At 39.2% G+C, this 25,950-nt stretch overlaps 1 protein-coding gene across 5 annotated transcripts in view; it reads right to left on the bottom strand.

Annotated features, from left to right (window-relative positions):
* Positions 1 to 201: 201 nt before the first annotated feature.
* SHISAL1 (shisa like 1) overlaps positions 202 to 25,950 on the bottom strand; it is a 79,593-nt gene continuing 53,844 nt past the window's right edge. Inside the window, exons 5-6 of one of the 5 annotated variants that reach the window (XR_004254530.1) lie at positions 3,896 to 4,117; positions 202 to 1,690 (exon numbers count right to left, since the gene is read on the bottom strand). Coding sequence is in view for 4 of the 5 variants with exons in the window: in XM_032207561.1 (XP_032063452.1) it covers positions 4,644 to 4,647 (4 nt within the window). In the remaining variant the exon portion in view is untranslated. Of the gene's footprint in view, positions 4,118 to 4,622; positions 4,648 to 24,798; positions 24,818 to 25,950 lie in introns of those variants that run through there. The other 4 variants (XM_032207563.1, XM_032207562.1, XM_032207561.1 and 1 more) reach the window with 4 other exon arrangements.

The following is a 25,950-nucleotide window of genomic DNA, read 5'->3' as shown; positions in this document are numbered from 1 at the left end:
ATGCTTTCTTTCTTTCCACCTGTATAAACTATAGAGTATTGGTATCTAGGGATTTCCCTGCAGATGGAAAAGGAAGACAAAAAGTCTGAAGCTACTGAAAGAAGTTGGAAACTAGGATCTATAAAGCTATTCCAGAAGGTCTTGAAACATTAAAGCAAGTTTTATTACAGAGATTAGTTTATGTTACACTCATTTATTAAAACCTAAGGACATCTTTATAAAAACTACTGTATATAAAGACAAGAGCAGTGCAATAGCAGTGTAAAACACATTTTTGGTTTACTTGGCAATCACTTTAGAAAGACAACATGATTCATAATATGAAGTTATAGTATGCTGCAAAAAATAGGACAGGATTAGATCAAAAACTAGATTAGCAAATCACTGGACACTGGCACGTATTAATTTAAAACATTGAGTATTATGTAAACAGTATTATTGTCAATGCATCAATAAAGAGTGAGTAATCACTGTAACCCTAGAATTTCTAGTTAGCTTAATTAGCCTAAAATTTGATTGCAGACTATTAAAATAGACTATTGTACTGCATATCCTAGCTTCTTAGTTATTTACTATTTATGTAAAAAAGGACTAGAAGAAATGCCTCTTTTACAAGAGGATTTTCAAGGGTGAGAAAAGATGTTTCTTCCCGGCAAGTTGGTAGAGGTTTTTTTTTTTTTTTTTTTTTTTTTTTTTTTTCCCTAATTTTCATACATCATCACTGGTAGTAAAATAGAACTGAGTTTAAAAATCGCTTTGATGTATTACTTCAACGCTTCTGCAAGTGGACAGTCCTCATATAGAAATTACAGCCATAATAAAACTATTAAAAACAGTTATCTAAAATAGCTGCTACAATACGCTGATGTATACATTTAGAGGCCAGGTTGTTTTCACTTTGTGTTCTTGTAAGATCGATAACCAGGCACAACAGATGGTTAATTACAACACCAAGTCCTGCACAAGCTTTATAACTTATGAACTTATAACTTTTAGAACTTATGTTCTATGTTATACACAGCAATTATTAAGAAGTTGGACACTCAGTTCTTAGTAAAATATGGACGAGAAAATGAGTTGGAAAGGGAAGGAGGCTTCTGGAGCACAAATGTCATTAATAGCCACTGAAATAGTTGCTATTGGTGAATGGGATGAACAATGAAATTATGTGCTTTCATTAATGTTAATTTTATATCCCTTATTTTTCCAACTATATCAGGACGGGCATAGAGAAATATATCTATTTTAGTCCAAGTCTTTTATTTTAGAGAGAGATTGCATTTGAACCAGGCTCTTTCTGCAGAAATAATATAGTGATTAATTGCAGTTATCTGGTTCGCAATAAGTACTTTTGATCAGGTGAATGCATAAGGATATCAGAGCACTGCTATATGGGTAGTTGGGATGTTCAGCCAGCACTCTTCTGCAATGTCTAATCAATAAGAGAGAAGGGTGGATAGTAATGGTGGTAGGGAAGTACATGTGGTGCAGTGTTTCCGTTTAGTTTGAGGCCTGGCAAGCATTAGCCTTATTCAAGATCTTATATTCTGCCAAATTAGGTAGGATATCAGATGATTATAACAACACAATTGATGAACGTCATCAGCTACGATGTGGATTTATCCATAAGTTAATTGGTAGGCAAAATCAGAATTTCAGCCAGAGAGTATCCACCTTATATTAGCTGGCTCTCTTTAGAAAATCAAAGGAAAACAAACAAACAAACAAAAAACACATCGATTACAAAGTATACATGTACTAGAAGTAAAGCATAAAACTGCTCATTAATAACGCACAGTTCCCAAAGGGAAAAAAAACCCTTACAAAATACAGTAAGTAACACAAACCAGTATGTAATACAAATCCCTTCATGAACATAAGCTTTTTACAAAGCTCTCTGTGGTAGTTATCACCTCACAATGAAAGTAGGTGCTGAAGGTAAAAGGAGCAAAGCTCCAACTGATTACTGGAGATATGTATTTTGGTGGCTGTCTACAAGGGTTACGGATCTTGGAGCCAAAGTGGGAGTGGGGAGAAGACATGATGTCTGTAGAGGCATTGATGGCACAGTTCCCAGCTACTTGGTTTCCTTTGCTTTTCTTGCAAGTTGGCACCACTTTACATCCTCATTGGGATAGGTCTCCCAGCACCAGGAGCTCCAACCTTTTTCCTGCTGAAGTGCTAATCTCCGAAGAGAGAGCAGCCAGGACTGTCTGCCACTATCTGCAAGCTCCTTACAGTGCTTGTTTGCTGGAGGTCCTTTTTGTGACCACTCGAAGTGCTTTAAATGCTTCTGCAATGCTCTAATTAAATGTTCATGTTAGAAAACTAAAGTCTCTTATGTTTAGAGTGAAACAAAGTTTAAAAAAATACTGTCTGCTTTTTATTTGAAATGCTGCATTTCTTTCAATGTCAAACAAGCCATTTGCACTACGACAGCTCTGCAAGCAGGGTTGCTTTCAGAGGAGCATGCACAGGAGCTTCTGTGAAGAGCAAGAGTGGGCCAGGCGTATGCTTACCTAGAACAGGTTGGAGCCTAATGCCTGGAGGGTGACACACTTATCTGTAGCATTTGAATTCTTGCTAATTAGCTGTTATCTGCCCTTACACAGTGATACTCTGCTTTTACTTATTTATTGGGTTTTCTTTGGAGGCTGGATACTCCTATGCCCTCCAGTCTTGGCTCCCCCAACATTTTTTATTCCTGGGTAGGTTTGGTCATGTACCATTATACACTCCAATAACTTTAAATTAGCTCATATCACACTCAGTAGTCTATTCCTGTTGAGTTCAATGGAAGGCTAACATGCACTCAAATCAAAGAGGTACAAAAACCCACCCCAACTTGATTGTTCACTAACAAGGTGTTTTTTAATACTCATTGGCAAGGCATTCCTCATGCTGGTTGTACAATAAAATATAACATTATTATAAAATTACTGATTTGTGCCATGCCTCAAAATATGAGGCACGAAAAATTAATGTGGCATTAGCATGGCACTGTGCTACAACTTCTAGATGAACTACTCTGTTTAGTTGTCATTGCCAGGTTCTCCATTTCTCTTTCTCTCTCTTAATAAATGATTAAATTTCGCAGGGTCTGCCCATATAATTGATACTGTATGATTTTAAAATGAACCTGTCCTGTGGAAAGTTAAGTCAAGCTATCGCAACTTAGTGACCAAGTACTCCACATACTTCCATAGTAGCATCATTGCCCTTTTGGCTTACAAATGAATCCTTAGATTTGTGAGGGATAAATTCTGACGCCAGTCAGTGGATGAGGGAATTGGATTATTGCCTTGTAAAGCAGAGGGACAATGGTATTATTGCTTTTGTAATACACAGTTTGTTGCTTTTCTTCTATTTTTCTTTCAGCTTCAAGGAGTACGGGGGAGGAATGGGGTATCTCTTTTGCTTCTTAATGAAAGCTCCCCTCTTCAGGAAAGCATGTCAAGCTGAAGCTGAGCTGTGCTCAGGTATTTTATGTCTTATCAGAATCATTGCCAATGATCCTAAAATGTGTACTAAGGCTGAACTATTGCTACCCTGCAGTTTGATTGGGTGTGAAGGTTTTACTCATCTTGAAGTTCATGACAACATGGGTAGCAGTGACGGGGATTGCCAGCATCTACCCCATTGTGACAAAATATTCACCAGAGAACTTTGCAAAAAGTCACATTCAGTATTCTGACACTTAGATTAGGCTCAAATGGCAATAGATGGATGGGGAGGCAAAGAAAAGTTATCTACCAAAGGTTTGTCTTATGATCTTTTTCCACCTTTGTGTGGATTTGCCAGAGCAACTTAATTTTCTTCCTACTGAGCATTTTCTAAAACATGATGATTCCTTTGAAAGACAACATTATCAGTCAAAAATTAAAATATTGCTTACTGACTACTTTCTTCTGGAAACTCTTTCTTATCATTTGCCTATAGAAGTTGTCTGAAAGGTGTTTCTTTTCAGGTGACTTGATCAATCTCCATGCTGTAGTTTTTCTCTCTCTGTTGCTTATCAACCATTTTAAAGTCTTTGTCATTTGACTGGTTTTCTTGAAAGCTGCTCCGTGGAGTCTGATCTTACCTCTCCCATCTTGAGGCACATCAATGTATTTTTCTGGAAGACATAAAACACACATGTTCCTGTAATGTTTCATAAGCATTCAACATCAAAGCATTTTCTCTAAAGATAAATGTGTTGTTTTCTCAGATGTGGATTTGATCTGTGAAGAAAACAGGTGAGAAAGAAAGAAGAGGTGTTGGGAGGCCTTTACCTTCCTTCATTAGCTTTATTTAGCCTAGTGTGAGCTTATGTGCTATGGAGGTTGCATCCCCCTTCTTTGTTTTTTGTTTTGTTTTGTTTTTACAGTCAGAGTGGGAGGTTAACCCTGTTTCTCCTTATTCATTATAAATTGGTCCTGGTCCTGGACATCAACCACATATGAGGTGTGCAAGTTGCATGTGCTCATCTGAGCAGGGCTCAGGTGTAGGCTACTGAGCACCCTTGGCCCACAGAGATGTGGATAACAATCAAGCCTACAGATATGGCTGGAATCTGAGACAGAGATAAAAATCAGATTTTATTCCAAATACCTTTTTCTGTGCGTATACCAGCATACTGTTCCATGTTGCTGAGCTGTCTGCTACCTGTGAGATAAAATGATCAAATATTTGCCTGAAAAGGTAAAAGAGGAAATACAAACAACTGCTAAACTCTTCATTCCTACTGCATGAAGTCTATTTTGAAAGTGCAGAGTGCAGAGGGCTTCCTTCTGCAACCAGAAATTTACTTTGAAGCAAATTTTATTTGCTTATACAGTCTCACTGGGCTGGTTTTCCTGAGTAAAGTGTATTCTCATGGCCATATGGTAAAGCCTTTATCAAATGTCATGGAGTGTTCCTGTTGTACTGGTTACTAAGGTGTGCATTGGACCAAACACAGACTGCTTACTCTAACCCTGATTCCTTTCACGTGATGAGAAAATGCATTTCTGTTTGCATGTATGTAAATGAGTAATTATATTCATGTGCTTTCCTCATAGAAGTGGTTTGTTTGTTTGTTTATTTATTTATTTATTTATTTATTTATTGCAACTCGCCTGGAACATAACAAATGTGTTAAATCTGCCCATCTTCACCTTGTGCAGAGAGGGCGTGTGTACCTGGCTATGTTGATCCTTTTGTTTTTGAGGTAGACCATTATTATTAATCATAATAATAAATTAAAGTGATCCATCTGTTTCCTGGAGTAGGAAAGCATAGCGGTATAAACACAAGCTGCTGGAGGCACAATTTGGTATCCTAGTAGCAGCGACATTTAATTAACTTTAATTAACTTTTCCAAACAGTGTTCTTTATATGTTGGGTATTCCCAAGTCTGTGCACTACATTATACATATTGCATTTCTCTAATGTATAAAATATAAAGAAACACCTGGTTCAAACACCAGGATATCTGTGGGAATCAGCATGTCTGAGGTTATCTAGCGTTTCCCATCAAACCTGTTGAGTACATGAGGCTCGATCTCTAACCTTTGCCTCAGTGTCACACCACTGAAATGGCAGGGGTGGGCTTGCTGGGATGTGCAAGTCCACCGGGCAACTGCCTCTGATGCAGCTGAAGTATGCTGCCTTTGTCCAGGTTCAGGTCTTCCTTGCAGTCCTGCTTGTCAGGAAGAACTGCTGCAGAAATACGCAGTCCTCCCTCTAGATAATGCTGAGGATCTAAACCTTTATCCAACACTCAAAGCAAACTTATGTCAAGGTTTTATTGATAATTGCTTTCTAATAATTAAATATCCTAGTCAGCCTTGTTTGCCTCAAAAATACGGCAAAATTACTTTGGATTTTGTTCTTTCACTGTCCTTTTTTGACCTTGGTAGAAATGGGCACTGAAGAAACATGCAGATGTGCCTCTTGTAAGGTCTGCAGACAGAAGAAGTTTAACAGAAGTTTGTTTGTATCTAGAAGAGAACCTCCTGATACCTTGCTATACGTAATTAAATAACAACAACAAAACCAAACAAAACAAAACCAAACCAAACAAACAAAAACAAAAAAAACCTTGAGAGAGGGGAAACAGAAGAGCAATAGCACGTCATGGCTTGGAGACACACATGTTCTTTGCAGCACCTTCAGTTGTTTCTTTTCACTCTTCTGTAGAGTGCTGTATGTGCTCTAGCTCAGATGAAGTGTTTTACAAATCTGCAGTCTACTTAACTTAAATTCATTTCTCTTTCCTTCCTCCCCTCCCCTCCCCTCCCCTCCCCTCCCCTCCCCTCCCCTCCCCTCCCCTCCCCTCCCCTCCGTACCATTTCCTCTTTGTTTCCCCTTTCCCTTTCCCTTTCCCTTTCCCTTTCCCTTTCCCTTTCCCTTTCCCTTTCCCTTTCCCTTTCCCTTTCCCTTTCCCTTTACCTTTACCTTTACCTTTTTCCTTTCTCAAAGTATTCACCCTCTATTCTCTCAGCTCTTGTCTAAGGCTGGTGCCAAATCAGTTGCTTCGGGCTGAAACCAAACCTTGGCAGCACAGGTGCCAGGTAAAAGCTGCCAAGCAGTGCTCACTAAATGGATGACAAGCTGTTGAATAAAAAAATGACCCAACAGAGCCTGCTTTCTGCAGGTGTTCTCCTTCCTCTCAGCATGATCCACTTCTTATAGTGAGGAGTAAGCATGGATGGTGAACAACAGATTGACTGATGATGGATCAGTAAAACTGGGAGATTCTGCTTTAGATTGATTGCTCTGCAACAGTGGATCATTGAAAATACTTGCATTTCCTAAGAAAAAGAAATGCTGATTTCCACATGTGGTCAGCCAGAGTACAGAAACTTTTGTCACTTTTGGTCACTTCTGGACTTTTATATATCAAGAGAGTGCTCTTTTACATATCAAGATGGAGATGGCTCAGCTTGCTCCTACTCAATGGCAAGGGTTACCACCAATGTGGCACCTCAGACTGCATCGATTTTCATTGTCTGGCGAGGAAGTAGCTAACTAAAGATTGCCTCTTTTATCACATCAATGACTGCTAGGTGCCTTAGTTCCACTGAAAAAAAAATGACATCCATTAATAACAAAAGAATGATTCAGAGCCTCTGCAGACATTTTTTTTTTTTTTTTCAGGAACTTTAATCATTTTCTGACAAATGAAGTAAACTGTTGCCACACTCACAGTTCCAGGGAATCTTGCTAAGTTAATGTTCACATAAAAGCGCTATCAATCACCAAAGCCCCTTCAGACCTGAGATAACAAAGTAAGTGGTCTCTGAAAATGTCCAGATACTCTCTCTGGTATAAAATTGTATTACGCTGATCTAACAGACCAACCCTAATCTATGACTGCTGAGAGTCTGCAATGCCTTCAACTCTGTTCATACTGGGAGTGGAAGAAAGGCTTTTGCTCTCTCTTGTCACAGGAAGAGCCTAGCTACCAGCCTAACAGGCAGCTTTCTGCAGCAAGTAGCCCATGGCAGACACACTGATTACTATAGGCAATAGGAAAAGTCCTCCTTTCTCATACATGGAAGGACAAGGGAGGACAATGCACAATGCACTAGATTTAAAAAAAAAAAAAAAAGCCTCACAAGTTCATGAGTTTGAAAGGAAAGGATGCGAGAAATGAATTGCAGGACAAGTACCAAATGAAAAGCCATTCAGTTGTCTAAATATATTGCAACCAGAAAGAAATAGAACGTAATCTAATACCTCTGCCTCTGTGGAGGCAGACAAAGATCAGGGAAATAATTTGCATAGCTTGGCATCTGTACAGTGCAATAGTAGTATTATATATAGCATTTAAGATTGTATCTAAAATGTATGCTGAAAGACTGCTCAGGTTACTAAAGCGTAAAAACTATGAAATACAGGAATGTACGCTGCCTGTATGATCTTAATTTGTCCATCTAGTTTGTGTGAAAGAAAGCAGAAAGTTTTAGTCTTTAGATCTTTTCTTTTCTTTTCTTTTTCTTTTCTTTTCTTTTCTTTTCTTTTCTTTTCTTTTCTTTTCTTTTCTTTTCTTTTCTTTTCTTTTCTTTTCTTTTCTTTTCTTTTCTTTTCTTTTCTTTTCTTTTCTCTCTTCTCTCTTCTCTTCTCTTCTCTTCTCTTCTCTTCTCTTCTCTTCTCTTCTCTTCTCTTCTGTTCTCTTCTCTTCTCTTCTCTTCTCTTCTCTTCTCTTCTCTTCTCTTCTCTTCTCTTCTCTTCTCTTCTCTTCTCTTCTCTTCTCTTCTCTTCTCTTCTCTTCTCTTTTCTCTGAGAAATCTTTTCTTTCATTGGGAGAACATCAGAATAGCTGAATGATTCAGGTTTTTCCAATGTAAGGGAAACACTTCAGACACAACTAAAATTTGCTTCAGTTTGGCTCAGTAACTTGAAGAGGTTGCAAATCTTGTTCTTTTGAATTGATTATGAACATTTCAACACTAAGCAGTGGCATGGGATGTTGCTATCTTGCCAAAAAGAAGCAGCAGCATGGCCCCTAGGCTGAGTGATCGTTCTCCTCTGGTGCCACACAATTTCCCCTCTGTTCTAGTGAAATGGGTCATGACACATGCAGGAGGTCAGATGAAAGGACTGCCTTAACTGGTGGCAAATCAGTTTTGTTGCAATCGTCATGTAAAATTACCATCGTCACTGGTAGCCATTGCTAATGTTTCTAATATATTCATTGGCTCGGGGAAGATAGATGTCTGGTGCTTAAGAGTTTAAACAAAAAACAGGCTCTGGAAATTTTCAATCTGATAAGCAGACTCTGAATTTTCAACTCATTTAATTTCCACTTTAGCTGACAATTCTGCAAAGGTGGAGAGAAATGTCTAAATGTGTTTGAAAGCAAATACCTCAGGAAGGTGTTAGGGATTAAACTGAATGAATGTGTAGTGCATGTCAGATTGATCAGATTTCAGCTTATTCCTTAGCTGCAGACCTAAGAAAAGGAGGCAGAAATATCAGGGTATGTGAAGAACAAACCCAGGAGTTTCTGTTCTGATAGGTGTGTTCTTGGCAGGTGGGGGGGACACATAAATGGGGCCAACTGAGAGACCCCTTTTCTAGGTAGTCAGAAATGCCTGAGACATTTCTATCAGTTGTTAACACCAAGGGTCTTATGCCCAGGACAGGCATGGGACTAATGGATATATTGAATTTTGCTCATATTCTGCAGGAGTATTTTGGGGGGGTGGTCCTATTTGTGGGCAGCTACCAAATGTATTAAGCTGGTGGCCTATTGGTTACTCAATGCATGTGTGAATGGCAACTAGAAATATTATTACATGCTCTGAATTAAGCACCAATGGAGAAATGTGATCTCCAGCTTGTGTGCCACAGTTCTGAGGCATAGCATCAAAGTGGTCAGGAAATCACAATAGCTCATGAATCATGATCATATGATAGAGGCTTTCTGCTCATAATGTTTCTTTGCTGGTGGGGGAAAAAATAAATCCTTTCGATTGTTTGTGCAGCTGTGTGTATTTATTTACTCATGCTGCAGTGCCCTAACATCAATACAGTGCAGTACTTGATAATGAACAAGTCAGACAGAGGGCATGAATGGGACTAACTCAAGAGTGCAGGTGGAATAAGCCGTACCTACATGTATCACTCACTGGAAATGGGGCTGCATGTCACCTCTGACAATCTCGTCTCCTCCCTTCTACCAGGTAAGCAGGTAGGTGGGGAAATAGGCCTGTGCTTACTTCAATCATGGGGCATGATGCTGGGCTTATTTCTCAGCCCTGAATTGTCCAGTGTCTGACGCAGGAGATGGTAAAAAGAGTCCATGCGGAGAGCTCATTTATGGTCAGTGTCTTGTTCTACTTGAGGGACTCTGCCACCATACTCTGTAGCACTTTACTCTAGACTGCTCCGGTACCTGTCCTGCAGCCAATTATGCCCAATTCTTCTGTTGCTTAGCTTATTTTTCAGAATCCTCTTCACAGAGGTTCAAACTGGAATTGTTTGGCAAAGACTATTTAAAACTACACTTTTTTTTTTTTTTTTTTTTTTCTTACTTCATTCAGAGGTAGGAAAGGAAGACTTCTTCTCCTTGTGTTTTGGGTCAGAGTACTACCAGAAGCTGCAAATTTATTTCTTGTATGACTGCTTTCATACCATTTCTCTTTACTTACCTCCCAGGTCATTTTGAGTTCAAATTGCACCTTTTGAGACCACAACATATAATTTATTTTAAAAATTCATCAGAGGTAATGGTCTTTATAAGGGAAAAAGATAGAAGAATGGAAGCAAGTGACAGTTTAGGTGCAATTTTTTTGGAAAATATTGGTCTCAAAGAATTGAGAGTGCAAGGAATCGTTCAAACCTCAGCTAGAAAAATATCTATACATGTCAAGCAATTATTTATTTGCCAATAATTAGCATTAAATCTACATGTGGGGAAGGCAAATAATATGTTTGGGATTAAGGTGCAAAGGAAATTGACTTTAAATCTGAGGAAGTACCTTGAGTTTCTCTTGAATGGGGTGTTTCCATCACCAAAGTGTAGAGACAAAAGGGATGGTGACCTGAGATACAGCAGCAAACCTTCATTTTGTGCCATTTTCTGAGAGACTGAGCTGCTAACCTAACAATCTTTATGAAATACTTTTCAACTAATACAATGGAATATGATAATCAGCACTGAGCAGTATTTGAATTGAAGTGCTCGTGTGAAGAGAAACACTGCTGTGCATCAACTTAAAATGCATACACAAATTCTCATTTCACATTTTGATAACTTCATGCTGTAATATGAAAGTGCAAACTATGCACGCCTAAGCAAATCACTGATAGCCATCTTTTCCCTGTGCTGGAATCCATTTTGGTGACTTTGATCTGGAGCTAGCATGGAAATAGTCAACGAAAAGGCAAAATTTTCACCGTCAGTTGAAGCCATTCATCCCTAAAATATAAGCCATGATAATAAATGGATAGATCAGTAATTGGTTAAACTGTTTCATGACCTGATAATAGAGATGGCAGGAATCCTTCACCAGCAGCAGCTCTGAGGCTCCTTTGCCCCTCAAGTCCCTCTTCTGAACCAGTCATTGAACATTGAGGCTGTCCACCACTTTTGCTCAAGGCGCATATTCTTCTGTTGATCCTGGACACTGGAGTTTTTTCCCAGTCTGGTGCTCCCTATGGCCTTGTCCCAAACATAAACCCACCTGATTTCAGAAATTTACCCAGCACAACCCTATGCTCTGAAATCAAATTGCAGGGCAGAAGTTTGGTTGAGATGTGAGAGTAAGGAGCTGATGAGGTGTTGGCTGAAATCTGTTGAAGCACTACCCCAAGTGCTAGGTGCCGCTCATGGGAAATGCTGGTTTTGCACAATCCTGTGTGTGAATTTGAGTATACACACTGGTCCCTGTAAGGACAGAGGAAACAGCTGGAAAAGCAGATGGACACAGACACTGAAAGGTACTCAGCACCTGCAATCAGAACTGGATCTTCTCTAACGTGCAAAAGAAGTGAGAGACAGCACATAAAGAAGCAGAATTTGATGTTGTGTGGAAAGCATATACATGTATGTGCCTGTGATATTCTTCTGTGGGGACAAGGTGGTGGTGGTAGAGTATCTACCTTTTGAAAGCAGATCCAGCCATTGGGTCAATCTGATTTTCAAGTGCCACAATGTTGTCATAGGCAGGATTTAAGAAATAATGATGTTGTTTTCAGAGGCTCCACAGATAAAATAAGGAGGATTAGTACAAAGGAACTGTAGAATATCAGTATGTAAAAACTCAAATCAAGGAGACTGGTAACAAGATTTCTTTTTGTATCTAACATAAATTCACCAATTTATTTAGAGTATTTAAGAACAGTATGCTTTTATATCCTGGGAATACTGGTCTCATGAAATTTTATTTTATTATATTTGCACAGAATATTTCCTAAGAGACGGTGGCTTAAAATTCAAGACTTTTTTGCTGAGTACTGGGAAGAGAAAATATATTGAGCTGAATTGATGATACTTTATGTATGTATATATATATATTTAAATATAGCTACAGGAAATTCTCAGTTTCTACTCAGGAAAGTGTTAGAGCTTGGAGTTTTTCATTACCTGTAGCTATGGGAAACATTAAATAAGATAATCACTTAACAGTTATTTTCATAAATTAAACTGATCAAGCAGGAGGAATGTTTAGAATGTACTTGTTAGTTGGCTTTAAATATCTTTATTTTACATATAAGTTAGCTATGCACTTTCAGGGCAGAATTGCCTGTCTGTATTATGTAAGGTAATTCTCATATATAGGCTTAATATGTTGTAAAAGTGAATGCTGTGTCAGCTGTCTTAGAGACTGGAGCATTGTAACAATACATTCAAGAGCAGCAATGACCATTTACAATACTTGAGAAAAGGTTACTCAAAAAATTCAAGTGCATGAGTTATGAAAGTGCAATTTTAAAGAAATTTCCTTTTTAGTAATTTAGGTTATGCGTGTTGGTAAACCTGGATTATAAATTGCTCTTTCCACTTCTTAAGAATCTTGCCTGTTTTAGCCTACATTGAGAGTTTACAAGTCCTTTAAAGGTTGGGGGCTACAAAATATACTTCCTTTCACATCACTGCTGGGAGCTGTTCCTTGCCTTTAAAGGCATTTTAGGGAAGATGTGCTCCTGGGGCTTGGGCCCTTGCATGGGAGAAGGGTGGACAGCCAACCCTGCCAGCCAAGCCTTGGCTGTGCTCCCGCCCTGCGGAGGAAAGGCCTTGGGGTCGGGGGAGAAGTGGGGCTGCAGACAACCTGGCTGCTTCCTTGGTATCCTTGGTATGTGGTGCTCGGGATCTGCTTTGGACAGAGATGAGGCTTTTGGGGCACAGCTGGAGCTGCAGGGGCAGAGACCTGCCTCCCCTGCTGCCTCCCCCAGCATGGCAGGTGCTGGAACAGCAGCTGGCTTTGCTTCTGTTATTAATGTGGTGCCTGGCTAACACACCAAAACTAAAGGAGAAGATGGGTTTCCTGCAGAGGTTCTGTGTTATCTGTAATTGTACAAAATAAATACATCTTTTGTCCCATCAGCTGGGTTGGGTGGGAGAGGAGTGAAACCACACAGGATACAATCTTCTCTATATTTTACTGAAAGCCATATTTTACAATTCTCACAAAGCACAGTGCACTACTGAAATCAATAGGGTGGCTAACATAAATAATTAATTGTGTGTAATGGCTCTGAAGTAATCCTACACTTCTAAAGGCAAGTATTTTTCAATTAGTAGCAATGTTTTTCATTTGATAGCTCCTGAAATGACAGATACTCCTGAACACAGTTCTTGAGACTGAAACCATCTGGTTCTCTTGGAGAAATGTTGAGTATTTTTAAAGGAAATATGAAACATTCAAACTTCTGATTTATGTGTTGAACAGAAAAACAGATTAAGGTTTGAGGACATAAATTGAAAGATGATCACTGAAAAGCTGTATGTGTCTTCCCTCACTGAGGCTGATTTTTTAGTAACTTAAAATGTTTTCTTCTTTCTGCTAAGGTTATTTAAAATAAATAGTCAAAACACCCTGGGACTCCCAAACCATCTTAAAAGAGTGGCTAGCCAACTATAAGTAAAACTGAAAGTGGGCTGGACTTCCTGATTTGCCAGACATCTATGAAACACTCAGGTCTTCCCCATAGTGTCCGAATCAGCTGCGTGAATTGAGGTTGAAATTCATCTGGCTGATTGCTGCCAAATTTTCCTGCAGGCTATTGTGTGGCAGCTGTTAAGTTACTGATACACTTGAAAGCCGATTAATTTTCATGATTCATAAGAAAAACTGGTTTTATTATATATAGTTTGAACTACTGTCAATTTTTTTTTAAGACTTCTAGGAATTCTGATGATAAACTCAGTAAGGGTATCATATAATGAACCTTCTTCTTCCTTTTTTTTTTTTCTTTTTCTTTTTTTTTTTTTTCCTGCTTCTTTGAGCTCCGGGGTGGGCATACTGCTTCAGAAAATGGCTAGATGCCTTCATTTCAAGGGAGTCACCTTGGGCCCCTTTACTGTTATTGGAAATCAACAGGCACCTCTGCAGAGCAGTTCTCCTTCTGTGAAGGGCATCAAGTTGGGCAAATGGTGCTGTGGAGATTCCCTTTGTCCGCACCAGCTCTACAGTAAGTTGCTGGGTGATTAGTTCAGGTGCAGGTATCCAGAAGCAGGATGTCTAGCCTAGGGCATTAGAAGCCCCACTCTGCTGAAAACTGAATTATAAAAATTTATAATGCCAGGGTGGATTTCTGTTACCATCATGTTCAATCTCTTATTCTTACAGGCAAATATAGATTTTTCTAAGTAAATATACCCAACTGTGCTATTTACAATCCAGTATTACTAAATGGAAGCTGTTCTGTAGTCTCCATGTTCTTGTTAGAAACTTTTTTGCCTCAGGTTTATTCACAAGCAGATCTGATGCATGTGTTTAAGAGCTACAACATACTAAAAGATTTTGATGGAAAAACCAGGCCATGCGGCTATTTCCTCACGTATAGCTGCACCTGGTAAAGAAAAGCAGCTTCTTACACCAGATGTGTATGTGTGGCCCCAAACATTTTTCCCCCTCCCTCTTGAACTTCCAGTGGTTCAAGTGTAGCCCTGAGGCTTGTGACGAGCAGCCTGGTGACAGTCATGCTGCAGTCCTGCATGCTCCTGTGGATGGGGCAATAGATGGGCATTCTTTGGGGCAGGGATCAACATGTATTTTGTGTGTGTGTGTGTGTGTGGTTTTCCAGCCAATGCTCTTGATATTGCTGTCAAACCTTTAAAAATAAAAATCTGTAACCTTTGATATTTCTACATTAATGGTAAGGACTGATTATCTGAATGTCTCCAATTTTAGCTCATCCCAGTTTCCCAGAAGCTGATGTTACAGGCTTTCAAGATCTGTTTCCACAAAGGGACTCTGATGTACCTAAGATATTCAAGTATTCTTCACATTTGCTGAGCTCACAGCAGTGTCAACCCATACATCTAAACTCCAAGAGCACAATTAAAAGTACAAGAGTCTTTACAAGAGCATGCCCTTCTATGTAAAATTCAAGTGCATGATATGAGGAAAAGGCTCCTTCCTTGCTGGCTGACAATTTGAATTTACAGATCCACATTATTTATAAGATACTACTTGCTGTAAATGCAAAGCCAGGTTGAAAAAGCAGACAGTAGAACTCGCCATGTGATATATGATGTTGCTTGCTACTACACAGCCATTCTCTGCTTGTACAACCTCTTAACATACCCCAGAACAATATGATGGGTACTTTAAAAACAAAAAGGTCACAGAAGAAAAAAACAAAACAAACTTGCTTATGACATTAGTGTTTGATTTAGAAAGATGAGCAGTTATGGAGTGTGTTATTTCATTAAGTATAGTAACTTTTTTTTTTCTTTTCTGTAATTCTTTTGCCACACAGTGGCCAATAATTTATTTATAAATGAAGGACAAAATTTAAAAAGATGTTTTTGAAGGCTATACTCAGTGTATCTTTACTCAGGTGGATGGTCAATACTAAGTGTTATAATTGGTCTTTGCCACTTAGAGCTGAAGCCAAATGCTAGCTTTAAAATACATACAAGTGTATGGTTTTCAACTTGAAGTAAATTGAGCTGTGCAGAAAACATACCATGTGAAGGAAAAATGTGGCCATGTGGAAGTGTGTAGGTATGTGCATAGGGGTGGCAAGTGCACACATGTATTTGTATATACAGCTGTGTATCACGTTATATTTTTACCTATTATTTATAATTCATATTTGTTGGCCCTCGGTTTTCTGTATATACATGTACTCTACCAGATTCTACACATAACTGTACACAGGCAAGATAGAAACTGTAGCTTATTTTTTTTCTAAAATTCAAGAAAGATGGACTGAGTTATACCAAAGTGAGCTAACCTTTGTCAGGTGAATAGCCTGCTCCTTATATTACAGCTCTTTTTGCCTCAGTGCTCTTTGCCACCTTGGCATCAGGCAAATCTCTCCTTTTAAAATTGCCGCCTAGCATGTCCTGAAGGCCAACAGAGGATAACACCACCTACATTCCTCTCCTTCCCCCTCCCTCTTGCCCTTGCCCTTCCCCTTCTCCTTCCCCTTCATTCCTCTCCTTCCCTCTTCCCCTCCCCCGTCCCCTTCCCCTTCCCCTTCCCCTCCCCCTCCCCCTTTCCCTTCCCTTTCCTCTTCCCTTTCCCTTTCCCCTTTCCTTTCTTTTTTTTTTTTTTTTTTTTCTTTCTTTCTCTCTCCTCTAAATTAAAGGCCTTCTAGAATAGCTGCTTCTTCCTCCAGCAGAGCTGAAACAATACACCTATGCTACTTCCTTCCAGAGGCTGAACTTGTTCCAGCTGCCGAATAGTCAATTTAGGGGGAAAAGTCTATTTCTGCACTTGAATTTGAATTGAACCCCAAACCTGTGGTTTAACCCAGGGTCTTACATTTACTCTCAGTTAAATCAGATTTTTAAATTCTCTCAGCACCATGCAGGATATTCTTTCATTTCTTGAAAAAAAGGCTTATTAATGGCATATGGAAAATTTGTATTTCTTGAAATAGTTATTTCTTTTACCCAAAAGCCTTGTTTTCTGCTTTCACTTTTCAGTACCAAGAAGGCTAGCTTTCTGATTCAGAGCTCAAGAAAAAATACATAGTAATTTCTGTGTTGAGAGATGGATTTCAATGTAGGATGAAATATGGTGTCATCATGTTGCCTGTAACTGTTCTTTTTCTGTAGGATTTTTCTTTTCTTCAGCCATTTGTGTGGCTTTTCCAGCAGTATGAAACCTAAAACTATTTTGTTTTAATAAATGTCTGAAGACGCTTCAAACTAAGAACACAACAGCTTTTTAACATTAATGGAACAATTGTGGGAACAATTAAAAAAAAAAAAAAAAGCAAAGCTTTTGCAGTGTAACATGGTTATGTGTTTGGTCTCCTGTTGAAGTTCATATTTCTCTGCACATAATGACCCAAGCAATAAATAATTTTTAACTTTATTTGTAGTTAGGAGCAGAGATGTAACACCTGCAAGGCCCACACCTGAGCAGTACCACATGCTGGAAGGAACGTTAGAGAGCTCTGTGCAGAATGTCTCTTCCTACATAAAAAGTCATGGGAGAAGTGGAGGTTTGGAAGGAGAAGAAGCCAAGGACCCTGGCTAATTTTAGCAGAGTGAAGGAGGGAAGAAAGCAATTTCTCTTTTCTGGTTACCTGAGAGGTACTGCCAGCTTCACAAAGAAACATGCTTCAGCTTCAGTGAACTGTGACTGGTTTATTATTTTTGTATCACAGTGAACTGTGACTGGTTTATTGTTTTTGTATCATCCCAGGGCTGCATCTAGACACTGGGCTGCAAAGTTTCCTTTAGCTGCAACAGGCGCCTTGTGCATGGGTTACAGAATCACAGAATCACAGAATCACAGAATTTCTAGGTTGGAAGAGACCTCAAGATCATCGAGTCCAACCTCTGACCTAATGCTAACAGTTCCCACTAAACCATATCCCTAAGCTCTACATCTAAACGTCTTTTAAAGACTTCCAGGGATGGTGACTCCACCACTTCCCTGGGCAGCCTGTTCCAGTGTCTAACAACACTTTCAGTAAAGAAGTTCTTCCTAACATCTAACCTAAAACTCCCCTGGCGCAACTTTAGCCCATTCCCCCTCGTCCTGTCACCAGGCACGTGGGAGAACAGACCAACCCCCACCTCGCTACAGCCTCCCTTGAGGTACCTATAAAGAGCGATAAGGTCGCCCCTGAGCCTCCTGTTCTCCAGGCTGAACAAGCCCAGCTCCCTCAGCCGCTCCTCGTAGGACTTGTTCTCCAGGCCCCTCACCAGCTTCGTCGCCCTTCTCTGGGTTAGTGGCAGTGCGTGAGCCCTACTGAAGAGCATTTCTTGAGTGCAGAGAAAAAAGAACAGTGTGTGCTTGGCGTCATCTGGAGGAGGTATTCTGCTTGGTATCATTTGGTTTGAATGATAATTTATGAATCATGGAGATTTTTGTTTTGAGCATTTATTAAGGCCAGCTGGTGGTTATTCTCTGTTAGTTCCATATTATTCATTATTTATTCACTTGTTTGTGGATGCACATTTGTATTGTGGATCCAATGCATGCTCATTTTTTCATGACAGATATTTATGTGTTTTGCAGTTGACCAGTGATGACTGTGGTTTTCAGCTATGCACTCTAATATTAGAGCGGAAAGAAAGTAATAATTCACAATGAATAATTCAACAAGTATCACATGCACACACTGCAACAGAGAATCCTGATGTGCTGTGTCAATGTTCTTGTGTCCACTACAATCTTACAACACTTGTAAATAAAAAATCAGAAGCCAGCTACACACTAAAATAATCCTCACCTTCTCAGCCCTCCTATAACCATCAGCTTTCTGTTCCCACAGAGCAGTAGAGATGAGGATTTCGCAGGTGAGATGAGAATTTGCCCAGAGATTTCCATTCTTTGGTCTGATTATGCAACCACCACGTAGTCCCACTGGCATCAGCAGCTATTATGCCGCAGCTGCATTATCAAGCATTTATTGGAAGAGGTGGAGAGAAGGAAGGCCATGTTTGTCCCTCATGTTCCCAAATAGTGGAGGGAACCATTGGAAAAAGCACTGTGTGATTTTGATGTGCAGCTGTGGCCCCCTGTTTTCTGACTACTCTGTAAGTCTGATGAAATGCAATGCTAGAAAAAACTGATGTTGGTAACGAGTCTTCTGGGAACCCAGCCTCACATATTCCTCAGCTAACCCAGATTTCAAAGAACAGTTCAGCTTAGGGTCCTCTGCTTAGCCTCCTGTGCAGTCCTACATTCCCAGCCTGTGGTTCTTGCTTATATTCCAGAAGCCATCATGCCTAGCTTTACAATGACACATAAAGAGTATTCTGGTGCATCTCAAGACATTTCCTTGGACTATGACCAACCTTGAAAAAAAACTTCAGTGCAATGAACACACACACATGCAAACTTCAGCTGGTTCAATGTCAGTGATGTGTATAAGGTCATCTTCAACATACTGACCAACAACAAAACCAAGAGAGCGAGGCATCCAAGTGATTCAATCCATCCTAACAGAGGTGGTTTGAATAGCCCTCTGGAAAACACCTCTCTCAGTGTGTTAGTGAGGAGGCCTAAATAACTTGCTTGGAGTAGATGCCCGAATTTCAGATGGCTAAATTGATGGAGGTTAATCCTGCTCTTTATTGCCAGTCTAGATTTGTACATGTATAAATTGATGTACCAGGTATTGTTGTTTTTTTCTTTTCTTTGTTTGCTACAGCCCTCCATTATCTGAAATCTCCTCACATAGAATTTAGAGACTGGGATCAAATTGCTTTTTAATGTTCTTTTATCCTTGAGCTTCTTAAACTTCTCACAGTTTATCAGACTTTCCTAAGTCAAACAAGCTCTGCAGCTCTTTTCTGAATGCCTTTGCATCTGCCATTGCAGTGTTTTCTGCTACGGGCACAAGTGAAGCTGATGTTTCCCTCCAGCATTCTCACCACTACTAGTGAGATAACAACTCACTAATTAGCATCTCTTATAATTAGCATCTCCATCTTTATATACTCAATAATATAATTAGCTTGCTTAGCTATCCACACAGCATAGGAAATACATGGTGTGTAGTTGCCTAATGTATTCAAGTATCTTAGATGGTTCCAGGATACTCTACCAGCAGTACCTACAACTGAACAGTCAGGCAGGTGATGTGCTTTTACCGTGTACCTTATCTCCCCTGTTTCTACTACATAATACAAAATGTGTGACCTCGGAGCTGTGAGCAGGAGCATTGCTGCCCAGGTAAGGGTGTTCTAAATTTAAGACACCAAAGCAAAGAACAGTATGCTCTGTCTTAAGAGCCATATTATAGTTTGACATATGGCTAATCTTTGTAACACTTTATGGAACTAAGGGAGTGACACGTAGAAACTGCATGGAGAGGCAGCAGTTTGTAAATCCTTTCATGACCCCTTTGTCTCCTCTCTGGCAGTCTCTTAGAACCTTGCCAAAGCACTAGATCATGTACTGCACTGCGCAAGCAATCCTACTCAGTGTGCTGCCATGGCATTTCCTCACATCATGTCAGGTGAGGAACAAAGCCCAGTTGGAAAAATCAGTGTTCGCTTATGTTTGTGTGTAGAGCACATTGCACTTGGACTGTTGGAGCCCTAATCTAAAGCCTTCTGCTCACCTCCACTATCCCAGGCTTACTGCCTCCCAGTTTTCAAGGAGGTCTGATCCCCTGGAAACTGCAGCCTGGGGGGAGAGGGCTGGGCCAGTTTCCTGCTCTTGTCAAATACTTCCAGCAGGGCCCTCTGCAACAGGTAAGCTTTTCTGCCTCATCTCTCAAACTGAAATAACAAAATGTACATAAGCACTGTGAAGATAAATACATCTCAGACTATCAAGTATTTATTTACTTCTCTAACATATAGGAGCAGAATGTAACTCCAGCTATAGCCAGTGGTCATGAGAACTGACTTTAAGAAAGATAGGATAAATGACAGCCAGTTCCTTAGTTTTTCATTACTTTTGTTTTCTAAAGCTTTCCAGACCATGTTTGCACTAATCTAAATGGAATAAAGGAACTAAGAAAATGAGACAGAGATTTCCCATGCAACAAACACTGGAAGATCGGGACTTAAAATGGGAAGATGTGGATTACTTTTGTCACTATCCTAATGCTGTGCAAGCCCTTTTTCTGTTACTTTACTTGTCTGTAACCCCTCCAAAACCTGCCCCATTTCTGCTAGCATCATCTTGTGGATATACTCAAGTTAAGTATTTGGAATAGTTGTTGGACTGCTTCAGGTATTTTCAATCTGAGTTCCTTTTACTTTATGTATTTCCAAGGAAAAGAGAAGAGTCAACCTGAGCGACAGCTGGCAAATGATGAACCAAATTTATTTTTGGTTTCAATAGCATCACAATTTGTTTGTATTCTTAACACATTTACAAAATTCATCACATTTTATCTTCTTTTAGTAGTGCAAGCAAACAGTAGGGCTCTTTTCAGCTGGAACACCATTCTTACTCTGAGCTTTGAGAGGCTTCACTGAATAGTAAAAAAGAAAAAGTCAACCCGCAGCCCCCCATACAATTTTCTTCAAAATGTCTAAAAAATTAAATTAAGCAAGCATTTTTTGTAGATGGTATCAGTTATATTAGCTTCAGTCACTGAGAGTTTTTTGGTGATTAGAAAGGGTGAATTCTGGCTGCTTTCCAATCAGAATTTCTTTAGAATATTTTAGGTGGAACTGTGATCGAGATGACCTACTAGCATAATACTGATGAAAGGTACTGTGCTCATCAGCTCCCAATGACGTATCACTTCCAAGAGCTGAGAAGTTGGGAATGCAATGGAAAATATCTTGCCGCCCTTGTCTGCATGACTGATTAAAATCTGTATCACTAATCAACCTAGAATATACTTAATGACTTTAATTAGTTTACTATAATTTTTGATGAAACTCACTGCAACTACTTTTCCACATGCTGCTATGTGATAGTAATGTTTTTCAACAGGAAGGAGGCAGGCTGTTCACTGTGTTTCAGCTCTCAGAGCAGCATCACTTTAATGACTGCAAAGAATTGCTCTAATGCAAATCCACCTCAGTGGTATGACTCACCACTATTATCACAAAGTTCCCTTAACTATGAAGACTCCTTTGTGCATAAACTACTCAGCTATGTGCTAGAGCATCCATCCTTCAGGAAAACTGCAGGCAGACCTTGCACCATTTTAGATTTAAGCCCATCAGTCACTGTTCTGCAAAGTGATTGCATGAACCTCTGAGCAAACACCTTTCCATCGCTGCTTTTAACATTTGCTGTAAATGGCCATGTCTCCACCACTATTCCATCTTTCAGGCTCTTGGAGCGTAAGTAACAGGTTACCAGCACTCACAAACAACAGGAAACAGATTACCCTACCAGGATGTAAAGTGAGCCGGTCTATTTTATTCCCACGTAGCTACTTTTTACATAGGTTCCTGTAGTTTAAGCTGTGTGCCCACTTTCAACCAATTATTCCTGTGATGCTGCTCTGTGTAGGCTATGTAATTGTGCTGACTAGCCTGTCTTCTCTGATGTTTAAAGTACTATGTCTCAGGCTTGCCTACTTGTTCTGTTTTGGGACCATGTCAACACCTGCCATTGGACATTGCCATTAGTGGCATTTTTAATTGTTTGAGCTGCATTTGTCATCTTCCTTCTGTTTAATGTCTTAAATTTGGGTTCACCTCCCTAGCATTTGTGATTTCCAAGAAACATTTTACAGTTGACTTCCAAGTCTTTTCAGAGGTGTTTTTTTTTTTTTTTTTTTTTTTTTTTTTCCAGTGAATAGATTTTCTTTACAATTATGGTTATAGATACCTGTGTACATATATTTATTACAATGTTGGTAATGTAACTTCTCCATAACATTTTCAGTTCTTGAAAATGGTTTCCTGATTGGTGTGTTCTCTCCTGACCTAATGGACAGTAAAATGACTCTAATGTTCCCCAAATTTCAATGCTTTTTGATCTATTTTACTTTTGAGACTTAAACAACCATTTATCTGATACTTTCCTAATGATGAACAAACTGACTGTGTCTAATTGCTGGCCTTTTCTTAAACTGTGCAGTGAAAGATCATTATAAAACCAAGGTCATACAAACATGCTTTATCACTTTTCTGATGAAATGCCTAATTGCTTGCTGCATCATGATCTAATCGGGGAACAGTAACAATTAAAGTAATGATGTGGGAGATCTGTGAACTCAACTGTCACTGCAAATAATTGTCTGACATTGTTACCATGTACGGTCATAGATTCAGCATCATCACATCAGCTTTTTATGATTATTGTTTGGAATTCTACAGTGTGCCATTATTTCATGCAGAAATGTTAGCATACTTGAACAGATCTTCTGCAACTCTATAAAAGAATTATTACATACAGCTGTTGTTTAGTAATAATTCTGAGATATGAACTGGTCAGTACATGACCTTCAGCTGTACTACTTGCTTGTTCCTCCTTGAGTTAGGAGGTAAGTTATCTGTTTCTTCATAACTAAAATATATGCTGGAGTTGACTTTCCCAGACACTAACAGCAATGGGATTTTAATTCATAGGCTCTTATTTCCACTGGATTTTTGCTTTCTTCTTCTTCATTCTCACTTCTGTTAAAAACACACAGTGTACATATATAGTAATTTTACAGGTTTTTAGTAGTTTTCTGAGGTGTAGCCTATTTAAGATTGATAATATTCTGTCCATCATTTCCTTCCCCCTCCCCCCTTTTTTAATTTTTCAAGATATATTTTCTTCATTTCTGAATCTTGTAAGTTATGCCAAATTTCCTACTCAGAAATCCTGCTGCAACTTTCCATGAATGCAGGAAGGCTTTCCTGTTTGGATCAGTAACGCCAGCTCCTTGCCACTTTCCCTTTCATCTCTATTCTGCCACCTGCAAAGTCTTGGCTGAAGCTGTTGATTATCCCTCTCACTTTCTTGTCCATCTGCCTTATTTAGACTCTAGAAAACTAAAAGCAATTAATTGCATTTATTAGCAATAAGTTTTTGCTCCCTGCCAGTCAAGTTTAACTCAGCTGAGGTTGCATATTCAATACAAGTATGGATCAACTCGCTCTTTCTTGCATTTGCCAGATACAGCTGCTCTTAACAATATGTCAAATGCAGCTAAGCTGATTTTCAGCTACATTTGTATTTACAGATCTAATCAAGGGTGACTCTGAGCACCTGACTGGATTTTTAAATGCAGATATGAAGTTCAAATCACCCAGCCTGGACACCTTTGAAGTGTGAAACGGACAGACTGAGGCATGAATATATATATATGAGTACTTTTCCTTGAAGCTCAGAAGTTGTACTCAGCTTATTTGAAAAGTGCTTGGGGATGCTTTAAAGTTTCTCTGTGATACTTCAGAATCTATGCAAGGAGCTTCAGAGCTTGTCATTTTATTTCTCAGTATGAAAAGTGTATGTGCTGTTGAGCATCTGACTCCAAGGTGAAGGTAAGGGGTAGGAGAAAGAACTATCCAAATAGCTCTAACCATCTTTAAAATTAAGTGGTGTTTGCTGTGAGAGAAATGATGGGTTTTGTTGATAAAACTTGCAATGTCATACTCATTCCTGTATATGACACTATAGTGTTGTTACATTATACAGTAAAATTGCAGTCTTAACTGATTTCTTCTAATTTCACATGAATTAAATGCTATCTGCTACCTCAGCAGTGCTACACTCTCTGTCTGTTATTATCTAGATAAGTTAAGGATCTGGCTGCAAGAAAATCTACTCAAAATATAAGAGAAAATTTAAATATGGAAGTTGTTCAGAATTGGTTTCCAGTATTTTGACTAGCTTTCATTTCTCAGCATGAAGAGTTCATTTATCAATAACTTTCAGCTTTCCATTTAACTACTCACTTTTCTACTAATTGATGTTTTCTGACAATTCATTACCACATTTAAGATAGTTAAATCACTTTAACTGTACAGTTCATTTAAAGGAAAGACTTTCATAATGTTGATGAATATGACAGTCCCAGGTTGATGGACAGGCTGAGAAATAACTACATAGGGAATATCGATCATCTCATATTCAATGAATATGCAGTTTACACGAATGTGAAGAAATAAATGTTGCATTATTGGGTCTATTACAGAACAAAAGCAAAAAGAGAATAGGCATGAAATGAACCACATGTGCTATTTATGTATCAACAGAAGAAGCAGTGCCTATCAACATTTAGAAGGTTTGCTGGGATTCAGACTGAAGTGGGCAGAAGCTTTGCATATTGTCTTCACGTCAGTAGTGAATTTCTAAAAACAACAAAGAAAGCACTTATTTATGTATCTTGAATTGTTTAAATGAAAGTTGTGAAATTCAAAATTAAACATTTCCATTTATTTCCATAATTATAGTGTAGTGGCAAGTAAACAAAAATTGGAGCATTAAGGAATTTGAGGTGCTTGCTTCCAAGTCTCCCATCCGTTTTGCTGGTCTCCCTGCCCTGACATCACGTAAAAGGTCCAGGCAGGAAAAGGGATACACAGTGCAAAGCCAGTTTCATGATCTGGCTCTTCCAGGATCAGAAAGCGATTTCCCTAGTTTTGTTTTAGTTTTTAAGCTTCTTATGTTTTTACAGTTATGTTGGTCCTAGCCTTCAACTGGATTTAGCTCCATTCACCAAAACTCTTTGGGTCCAGCTATCCAGACAGTTTGAAACCCAACGAAGCGTACACCAGTCCAAGCCAAGACCCAGTTTCTTGAGGAGAATGTTGTGGGAAACGGTGTCCAAAGCCTTACTAAAGTCAAGGTAGACCACATCCACAGCCTTTCCCTCATCCACTAAGCACATCACTTTGTCATAGGAGATCAGGTTTGTCAAGCAGGACCTGCCTTTCATAAACCCATGCTGACTGGGCCTGATCGCCTGGTTGCCCTGCAAGTGCCACATGATGACACTCAAGATAATCTGCTCCATGAGCTTCCCTGGCACTGAGGTCAAACTGACAGGCCTATAGTTTCCCAGGTCTACCTTCCGGCCCTTCTTGGAGATGGATGTCACATTTGCTAGCCGCCACAGCATTTAAACTAGAACAAGAAAGAAAATGATGAAATATTAAGCACTTACATTGTTTTTTAATCCAGGAAGATCCCAAACTACTTTACAAATCATAGGTTAATCCTGACTTTGTTCTTGGGATGCTTTCTTACACTTTCTGTCCTCTGCAATAGGAGACTGCAATAGAGAGTGCTGCTTTGATTCTTGATATACAAGAATCACTTCCCCATTATCACAATGTACCGTCTTCTAGCTTTTTTTTTTTCTAACTGTATTATGATAAATGTAGTACAGGAAGCTAATAACTGACAACTTTTGTCATCATGAAAACTTGTGAACTTTTTTGCAAAACGTTTTAAACAGTATTTAAGTTTTTATGCCCTGGGA

The sequence above is a fragment of the Aythya fuligula genome, chromosome 1 (assembly GCF_009819795.1).
Source record: "Aythya fuligula isolate bAytFul2 chromosome 1, bAytFul2.pri, whole genome shotgun sequence".
Classification (NCBI taxonomy): Eukaryota; Metazoa; Chordata; class Aves; order Anseriformes; family Anatidae; genus Aythya; species Aythya fuligula.
The sequence above is the reverse complement of the archived record's forward strand: the minus strand, read 5'-3'. Positions and strand labels throughout refer to the sequence as shown.